The 10,272-nt window shown below is 40.1% G+C and overlaps 1 protein-coding gene across 2 annotated transcripts in view; it reads right to left on the reverse strand.

The window, feature by feature from the left end:
• Positions 1-8,970, reverse strand: part of tfpia (tissue factor pathway inhibitor a) — a 57,182-nt gene extending 48,212 nt beyond the window's left edge. For both annotated transcript variants that reach the window (XM_085766035.1, XM_085766034.1), the window contains exon 1: positions 8,837-8,970. In XM_085766035.1, the coding sequence (XP_085622161.1) occupies positions 8,837-8,924 (88 nt within the window). In that variant the 5' untranslated portion in view covers positions 8,925-8,970. The remainder of the gene's footprint in view (positions 1-8,836) is intronic.
• Positions 8,971-10,272: the final 1,302 nt, after the last annotated feature.

Genomic DNA, 10,272 nt, shown 5'->3' on the forward strand with positions numbered 1-10,272 from the left:
CACACATTTCCTTGTATTGAAAGCCTTGTCCAAATGGTGGGACGATGGCATGTCGGAATAGCGGTATGTCTAAATGGTGGTACTGTATGTCGGAGTGATGGGATGTCAGAATGACAGCATGTAACCGACAATACCATATCTATGGTGAAGTATTATGGTAGTAGCATCAAGTAGAGAGGTCCTCAAAGACCTGAAACTGCAATGACGGTCCATGTTTCAGGATGACGTTGACCTGAAGCCTGAAGAGACCTGAAAATGGCAGCTCACAGATTCTTCCCATGCAATCTGATGGAGCTAAGAACATGTGCCCAATTCCAGGTGTGCAGAACTTGTAGAGACTTGCCCAAGAAAACTTAAAGTGGTGCTTCTACAAAGTGCCCGTATGGTTTTTTGTAAATGAGATACTTCAGTGTTTGGAATTTAAATAAACTCGAAAACATTTCTAAAAACATGTTTTCATGGTCTCATGACGTGATATTGATTCTAGATTGTTTTGCGAAAACAAGAGGAACTTTGTCAATTTTCAGATAAGTCAACAACAGTAATGTGTGTAAAAAGTCAGGGGGTCTGAAAACAACTTTCTGTTGGGACTTCATGTTTCCATGTAGACATCTGTACATTGCTCATTTCCAGTGTGACTAATATTAACTGTTATCTCCGACAAGTTCAGTGTCCTATAAGACACAACACTTCCTGAAACTCCCCCCCTCTAAATAAACCCCCCTCAAAATGATCGGCACTGCGACTCATGCAGGAAACAATAACAGAGCCTTATCCATCTGCAGATGGCCAGTTGAACTCTGCCACTGAAACTTTCCAGGCTCGGAAAAGATATACCACTATCTCTTAAAACAAAGCAAAGGGAGTGAGTCATGAGGGCATGAACACCACAGAACTAATTGGTTTCCTTGTTGGTGTCATTCACCCTCTGTACAAAATATGAAATATTCATCCAATTATGTGTCAACATTTAAGAGATTATAGCTTCCTGTAAGCTACAGACAGACTAATAATGAATCTGCAGCTGCAGACTCTGCTGTCCACACACTGCCACACACACACTAGTAGTGTCAAAGCTGGACCACGTCTGTGTGTCTCTATTTTTCTCTCTTTTTTTTCCTATTTGGCCATGTTGTGATGATATCTCATGCCAAAACAAAAGGAAAAATACAGCGTGTAGTGTTTCCATCAGGAAAGACTGGCAATAGAAAGAGAAAGAAAACTGCAGTAGTTTTATTTAAAGACCCTAACATTAAAATGTCACCTTTGCCTTTGAGATACAACATACAGGCCTATAACTAACAGTTGTCTCTAGTATATTATTATTATTATTATTAATTGTACAATTAATTGAAATAACAATATGATCAAGTGCAACATCCAGATCACATGAGCTGTAATTTTATTGTTTTTTGGTAAAGGTAAAGGTCATAAAACTCAATAAATTAAGCATGGTGGTGAAAGATACTGGTACAATCCCCAACAAAATATGTTTTTTTTTATAATTATTGGCACAATTGCAATTACAGTTTCTGCAAAAGTAATTGCATTACCATTACTGTTATCATAATGCATATCATTAATCAGTAAATCATTCAAACAGTAGCAGAAGTCTGATTTGGATTAACCATCAAACAGTCAGTTGAGTTCGCTTTAGTTTACAATGATACAAAACAGTCTCTTTTAAAACCTACCATGTGTGTTACTTTCAACTTTAAAGTATAAACTTACTTCACCTCAGATCAGTAGAACCCCTGAATGTCAATAGAATAAATCAATGTTTGAGTGTTGCGAAAGGCAGCTACTTAGACTGGGTGTTTGTTGCTCTGAAACCACAGGATTCCAGCTGTAACACAACAGTGCGACACTTGTTTTTTGTCCACTTAGTGCGACGTACTGTATCTATGAGGTGATGCGAGTGAGCTCAGCTATCTCCTTCTGCTAGAGAGCAAATAAGATGGCAAAGAGATTTCTCGCTCGTCGGTTTCGGAAACAAGTCGGCCTTCACACTCCCCTGCTGTAACTGCAGGAAGAGAGGATCAAAAAAAAAAAAAGCCTAACCTAACTATCTTATCAAGTCAGTGGGGAAATGGCTGAGGAGACAGTATCTGCTCTCTAAATACGAGAGCCAAGTGAGTATCATTTTTCCAATTCCTACAGGTGACAGTGCACAGCACATGGATGAACTTGTGGCCGGGGCTCAGCACATTTATCATCTCTCCAGCTGCGTTAAGCTCAAGTGGACAGCCACTTTCTCTCACACAAATCTCCACCATTGCAACCAGCTTTTCTTTTCCCTCTGTGAGTTAAAGTTTTGATGCTCAGAGGCAATTTCCCTGGAGTAAAGTTCCCTGTTCAAGGATATGTGCTCTACACAACATGAATGAAATGTGCCTCTGCTAATTGTTTACTATATATTCTTCTGAGAACCACTTGGAGTGAACTGAACACAGTCTCTCTTCTGTATTCTTGCCTTTGTTCCATTCCTCCCACTCACGCCTGAGAAATCACACTCATCTTAACCGTCGTGTTGTACACCAAGTATCTTTAATCTTATTTTCTGCAGCAGATGCATCAGCAGGAACTTTTGAACTCTAATATGAACAAAAATCGCAAACTGTCCCTAATCTATTGCATAATTCAAGTCATAATGAGTTCACGACTCCCACTCAGCTGTGAAGCATCTCTTTATCCTATTGTGTATAATATGCAACAGTGGTTCACATATTATATATTAACTAAGCATGGAAATATACTGTAGTCACTCTTGCTTTTTGAAGTGGTGTCAGAAAAAGACACTTGATAAATAGACAACCAGTGCACTAGCTGGAAGCTTCACCTTCAGTGGGATTGAACCCTCTGACCCTTTGAGAAGTCAGTGCCTGACAGTGATGCTGTGTTTGGAGCAAGCTGGGAATGTCAGAACTAGGTCACATGCACCAATAGGATTCAATCAAGCCTGTTTTTCCATTTCCAAGCAATGTCACCTTTGGAAATTTATGCTGACACCCAAGGCAGCAATGATCAAGAAGCTGAACAATGCATTACGCCACAGATTATGAATTCCTTGCTGTCATTATGACTCGTCCAGCTAACTTCCTCTACTGATGACTACAGTACTGAGTAATCCACACAGTTTACTTTCAACACCACAAACCAGAACAGATGTGCTGGGACTATAGGTTTGGGCTGATGTTACCAAAAAAAGACTTATTTCCATTACGCAGAATTGATCAAATGTTTGCTTTGATGACACTGTTGAGTATTGCTATGATGATGTGAGATGTAATAAATAAACTAATATTGCATGTAATAATGCAATATTGCATTATTACATGCAATATTAGGGCCTTTTTCAAGGAAATGCATGCATGCTACATCTACAGAAATGAATTGCAGAGCTGTTTTTCGAGTCTTCTGGTTCAAGTACAAGTCAAGTGTCACCTCTTTAGACTAAGTCCAAGTTCAGTTTCAAGTATCTATCAAGTAAGAGGGCTTTCCCATGTCAAATCTCAAGTCTTCAAGTCCACTCTACACTCTACTGAGCATCTTGCAAGTAATGACTCATAGTGTCTGAGTGTTAATTCCTAAGCACATAGAGCAGTAAAGGGAACATTAAAGGCAAATATTTAAGTAGCTGTATCTAATGCAAAAAGGAGAGTTTCTCTGTGTTTCATTTGAATAATTGCCTGCAACAGTTAAGTGAGAGTTTAAATGAAACAGTAGAGCAGCGTGTTGCAGGGGGTCTGAAAACTGAACGCAAAGGCAGTTCCTGTTGATAAATGAGTAAACAGATGTTAAGTAAGTTAACAAATGTGTCTTTCTTAATGCTCTTATGCAAGAAAAACATTCATATTTCAATATCAACTGTTGCACCAGAACATTAAGAAAAATGCATGTCATTCATCACATACTGACACTAACAACAGGTGGCTTTACAATAAACAACTTCGCACCAATGCATCAGCTGAACATCAGTATCGGTCGATATTCGCCTCATTGACTGCCATCTGCCATCAGAAAATACTGATGGCAGCGGCCGATGTTTATGTTACAGTATGTGGGCTGTTATTGTGCTGACTCAGAGAAGAAACTGTTTTTTTAAATAAACAGAGAAAAAAACCTTGGTACCAGCATCAGCCATTTGCCAAATTGTTATTTTAAACATCAGTACAGTATCAGCCAGGAATCTCACAATCGGTACATCCCTAATAACTACCACCACTAACTGCAGTAATCCTCTTAAACCAAGGTTCCATGATGACAGAGAGAGGAAGAATGGTATTTATTTACTGCCTAAACTCAGTTATCACACTTTAAATGTCATAGAAATATGTCAGAAATGCTGCAAAATTGCTCTGTGTTTTCTTAGAAATTGAAATTATAGATCGAAAGTCAGCCTAACCTTGAGTAATTTTGTGTTGTGGCCGAGTTTGTGAGAGGGACGAAAAGTCTTTGTGGATTTTGAAAGGTGTGGTCTTTCAACATTCATTTGGTGTGAGGGCAATGAAAGTGATGCACGATAAGTCCACACTGACTGGGAAGAGTGTTGTCAAAGCAAACTTAGTATGATGAAATGTGAGAAATTTGCAGTGACAACCAAAATAATGAACACACTGTAATAATAGTTCAGTTAAAACAGCCACAATTTCATTTTAGAACAATAATTTTTCTAAAGCTTTTGAAGAGTCGTAAATGTAAACGAGTCCCCTTTTTCCTAAATATGACCATGCAGCAACACCCCAAAGGACACCCGAGGGTCCTACTTTAAGAACCACTGTCACAGAGCACTGTGCAGTCTCTTATTTGGAGTCCCTTTAGTCTGGTGCCAGAAGCCGCAGCTGTATGTATGAAACTGTTGAGATTCTCTGAATATCCCTTTTATGTTATTAATTATTCATGACTGGCCTCCAAGAGTCACCGCTTCACACTGTATAGCAATTTTGATATTTGTAGGTCAACAAGTCAAGTCTCACAGAGTGAAGTCTGCAGTTTTCGTTAAATGGAATTGCGACTTGTCGGGCGTCAAAAAACACTGTCAAAAGTGTAGGCGTGACAAACAAAAACTCTGAATTTAGACTTTTTTTTAAAGAGTCTTACTGTAATTAAAACTGGATCAAAACAACAAGAATCAACAAATACCATGCACCACAGGCAGAACGTCAACACAAATACACAGTGGGAGTTGGTACAGGGAACAGACTGAGAATTGTGAACTGCATCATTCAGGGAAAATGACATCCAGCTACGTTTCGTTTAGGTAACTATGTTTTAGTCCTGGAGTGGCCCCTGGATAAAGCTGCTGCTCTGCTGCTCTCAATTACTTCTGGGTGATAGTCATGCTGGTCCAGAAAACATTAGGCTACACCCTAATAAATGGAAGGCAGCAAAGTGTGTACACTTTGCAGTTATAGGTGTATTCATCTAATGGCGAGATGGTTTTCAGTGACAGATTAGGTCAGTGCTTTTCTGAAGTCTACCGCTTATTGCAAATGCTAATTAAGACGGCACATGCTTCCCAGTTTCCTCCCTTTCTATGGCCCAAGGCTCGCTAATAAAAGGACTACTTCAAACAGCAAGTGAGCATCTAATTAAATTTCTCCACAAATTAATGAGACACAGTGTTTACGCCTCTGCAAGACAATTAGCGAAGCAACCAGAACTGTGCACCAATGATACTGATGTTAAGTTTCAAAGAGGCTCAGCCAGTCCCTCACTGCTGCAGCTCTCCAGAGCACCTCCATGATATGCAAATAATAACAGCGGCTAATGTTCCTCTATGAGCAAAACCTTGTTGAAGGCCAGTGTAGTGTAAACGTCCCACACTGCCTCACTGTATTTATCTAAAGCTTGTTTTCTCTTATCTCCGATGGGTGACAAATATAATTGCAAAATGTTAATGTGTTTTTGTAATACCGCCCACAGGCTCAATTTTTCTCTGGCTCAGCACATTTTGTCCTCGTGTGCTACTGTGCTTTCAGGTTCAAACAATAAACAATGTTAAACCGTCAATAAATGTCAGCCGATGGCTCATGCACTGTCTTTTTTTTCTGATGCAAAGATGTTAAATGCTTGTTTACAAAAAGGGTACGGTGGCCCTCAGAGTTCAGTGCACTGTAATTTAAGAAAACAGATGCAGAGGCACAAACATCACAACACATGCAGATAAAAATGCTGCAAGTTAAGCGTTTCCCCACACGGCGTAAAGTCCCAGCCAGATCCATCACCCAAGAAACATTTGTTTTCTCTTGTTGAATGATCTCTTGGGAGATCCTGCAAAATCCACCCAGAAAGACGTGTGGGGATCAAACCTAGAACCTTCCTGCTTAGAGGTGACAGCACTAACCACCGCTCCAATGTGGCGCACTGCCAATCAAGATTGGAGTCATTTAGACACAGCGTCTGCATTACACAGGGTCTCCACCAGAGAGAAATACTTATGTTCCAAGCTTTATGCATCATAGAAGAAGAAAACAGCGTAACTAACAAAACAAATGAACCAATCTACAGAATCTGCATCAATCATCTAGGAAAGTGGTTCTCAAAGTGGGGTCCCCAACTTTTTCATGAAAATTTTCCATTGTTTTGCAGAAATATTACATTTTTTTCCAGAGATTTCTCTAAATTTTTCAAAAAAAAAACAAAACAAAAATCACACCACTGGCCCCAATTTGAACGTACATTGACTCAAAAAAGTAACGTTATTAAGTCTAAGAACAAATATTTGTGTATTTCTGGGGGTTCATGGTCTAATTTGTGTCAGTTTAGGGGGGTCCTTCATGTAAAAAAGTTTGAGAACCACTGATTTAGGAAACACTTAAAACTCCCAAATATCATATTATCAACAATGAGCAGGAGCTACGAGCAATATTCAATGACTTGACCTGAGTTTATGTTTCTTTAGACAAGTTAGATGCAGCCTTTACTTACAGGGTAAAATACTGGCTCTCCTCCACCCTTCAGTTTTTTTAATTCTGACAAATTAACACAAGTCCTGAACACATAAACAAATTACAGTACAGCTGCTTGTGCCACTCCTTTTTACCTGTGGTCTGAGCCTGAAGTTAAATAAAAGGAAAAAGGAATGAGTCATGTCACGTTCTTATCTGCTCAGGAGTATTTTTCTAGGTTAAAATCGAAAGACTTAGAAAAACAGAGAACATAACACATGTTTTCATATCCTCCCACTTTGATTCTTGAGATGCCTTGTGGAGCTGTGGGGCAGCTCCAAACTGTTGATACAGAGCAGAGCAAACAGTTTGACACATTACAGCAACACCAGCTTCACTGCACTGGCTCCCAATGTCTTTCTGAATTCAAAACACTGCTGCATATACAGACACCTGATCTAGGAGCTGTATAACTAAACTTCTTAGCTTCTTGTAAACTACTCCATATTACCACCATCATTACATGTCCCAGGCTCTCTGTGGTAATTAACATAATTGTTAATAAAGACAGGAATGCTGGATGGTTTCTGACCTTTGGATGGATTGTTACAGATCTGCAGTGCATGGGTCCTTGAACGCATCATGAGTCAAACACAATGCACCAAGTGGGGAGATCCAGTGGAGTGATAACCCGCCCCCCTGGCCCAGAGCCAAATGTAACCCCAGGGCCCAATTAGAGTTTAAAGTTTAAGTGGCCCTGGCTGAGGTGACAATAAGCATGAAGGGCAATCCAACCATTGTTAGTAGGCTACTTAATGTTAATGTACTTGCTGTATTCACTCTTATACAATGGGAATTTTGACATTAAAAGGTCCGTAGGATAAAGTGGAAGTTGAAACTGGGAACTCCTGCATATCCACATGTAAGACATATCTATCTGCTTTTCGTTATAAATACTGTATTTCAGACTGTAAATGCTTCCATACTTGGAAATGAGACAAAAAGCAGCTGTGAACACACAGAGAAGAGAGGAGTGAACATACTGGACGACAGTGAAAGCTGCGGTTCATTGGCAGACCTCCTCCAGCTCTCTGTGTGACCTAACACTATTAGAACGACCTTTCTGTTCTTTCCTCTCAGCTGCATAGTTTTCATCAGTGAGGCCAGAGCGGCTCAGTGTTTGCCCTCAGAGATGCATGTAGGGAGGGAGAAGTATTACAGCTTTTCCTCCACTGTGGACCAGAGCTGCCTCTGCCAAGACCTTTGCAGCTCGCTTGCCTGTGTGACACCCAATCCCAGCAGTCTCATTACCGCCTGCAGGCTGTGGTTACTACATGACAGGACAGGAGGAGGTGCCAGGAGGTTCAGGTGTGGGTCGCTGCCGGTATGAGAACTGTTGTCGATCTGGACTTTGGCCCTGGATGACGCCACATATCTCACCCACAGTAATCAGAGACCCACAACACAACAAAACAAAGCCAGTAGTAGCCTACATCAGCTGTGGTCTTGATACAGAGAGGGGGTTCAGTAAAATGACTGGTGAAAGTAAGATAGCTTATTATCAGTCCGTGGGATGTTACACATAATCATCACACACTGAGCGAAACTGAAAGATCTAGTAGTCAACTTTATTCTTTTATGACTTCAGTCAATTTAACGAGTTTCCCTGAAGCGCAATTATTCCGCTTGAAAAACTGTTAAATAGTACACATTATACAGTGAAAATAACCCGCAAAATAAAATGCTGGCTTCAAACACAAATAAACCGAAGCTTTTATCTATAATAGTGTGGATATGTACAAAGATTGGACTCAGTTCAGCTTTACGCACGAGTTTCTGGGGGGGAGAAAACTTTGCCCTCCCGCCGACGCGCGACAGTTCCGACGGAGCGTCAGAGCGCACACTGAAAATAACATCACACACATTTCTTTATTTGTTCATCTTACCGTGTCTGTGTCTTCTGCCGGAGCCGAAACGGGCGACGCAGGAGAGAGAGACGACGCACCAGAGCCACCACATGTGTGACAGAGCCATGCTGCTGAACGGAGGACCTGACCGCGCTGAATGTAAAGTTAAGAGTGAAACTTCATCAAGTTGAAGGGCTGAAGTTATTTGTCCGCGTGCGCGCGCGCGTGTGTATTTGTGTGAGTGTATGTGTGTGGGCTACGTACTTCCGTTTGATAACACTGCCGATGAAATATAAATGTCCAAGTAATTTCCTGGAGAAACTTAAAAATACCCGTCTGAGTCAGAAGTCTTACTATGGAATTAAACGGAAACAAACACAAAAAAAGATAATACCAGTATACATAGTGCCATGTAGTTTTGGAGATTGGTATATTAATAATAATGATAACAATAATAATAATAATAACCACCAAGACTCTAGGTAACACTTTACAATAAGGGTCCCTTAATTAACATTAGTTAGTAGGCCTACATTATCAAGCATTAATATATAAACTAATGTGTTAATTAATGCAGAGTAATGCATACCTACCTAATGATGACTAATTACATTATTCAACTTGTATTATTACTTAATAATTTTGAGTAGTAAACATTCATTAACTGCTTATAGGCTACATTAATTAATGTGTTTCCTAATCCTAAGTAATACATAATAATGATTGTTAATGTATCTGTAAACAGTTAATTAATGCTTAATAATGTACTAACATTAATTAAGGGACACTTATTGTGAAGTGTTACCAGAGTCTATCTACAGCTAATTGAACTTGTGTTTAGGAGGCACACAACCTATCTCAAGCCCTGTCTCTCTGTCTCTCTCTCCATCTTTCTGTTGGGAGCTCGACAACACTTTAATCCACAGCAATTCATCTCACGCTGATGAGAATTTTTCATCTGAAGCCCATTACCCGGACCCAGCTGTCTGTTTCATTCAGGAAACTCGTACCTGAGTAATGGGCTTTGGAGAGGGTTTGAAACGCCTCTCACTGCCCCCCAGGCCTCTCCTGGTGACACACAGTGTAATATAGCTTCATGTTGGCACATACATACTGGAATTATAGTCTGCCAGCACCTTTGCATCACACACTTTCATAACTTGAATGATTCCATTACACCGAGTTAAATACCATATTGGATTTATGTACAACACACTTTGTTCAAAAGAGAAGGCTGCACCGCTGCCAAGGCTGAGATTTGATACACAGTTGGGGGTCAGGCAGAATAAAAAATCCATGCTTTCACTGTCATGTGTGGGAGTGATGAGTTTTTCCTCTTCAAGTTCTAGTCAGAGTTTAGAAACCTGTCACCATGTTGTGGATGATGTAAAGCCCTCTTATTCAAATCTGTGGTTTCAGGATTCATAAATACATTTTAATTGTCAGATGTTAAAATGAAAAACAAGGTTTTGGGG

The sequence above is a fragment of the Trachurus japonicus genome, chromosome 21 (assembly GCF_045865225.1).
Source record: "Trachurus japonicus isolate A0001 chromosome 21, Traja_1.0".
Classification (NCBI taxonomy): domain Eukaryota; kingdom Metazoa; phylum Chordata; class Actinopteri; order Carangiformes; family Carangidae; genus Trachurus; species Trachurus japonicus.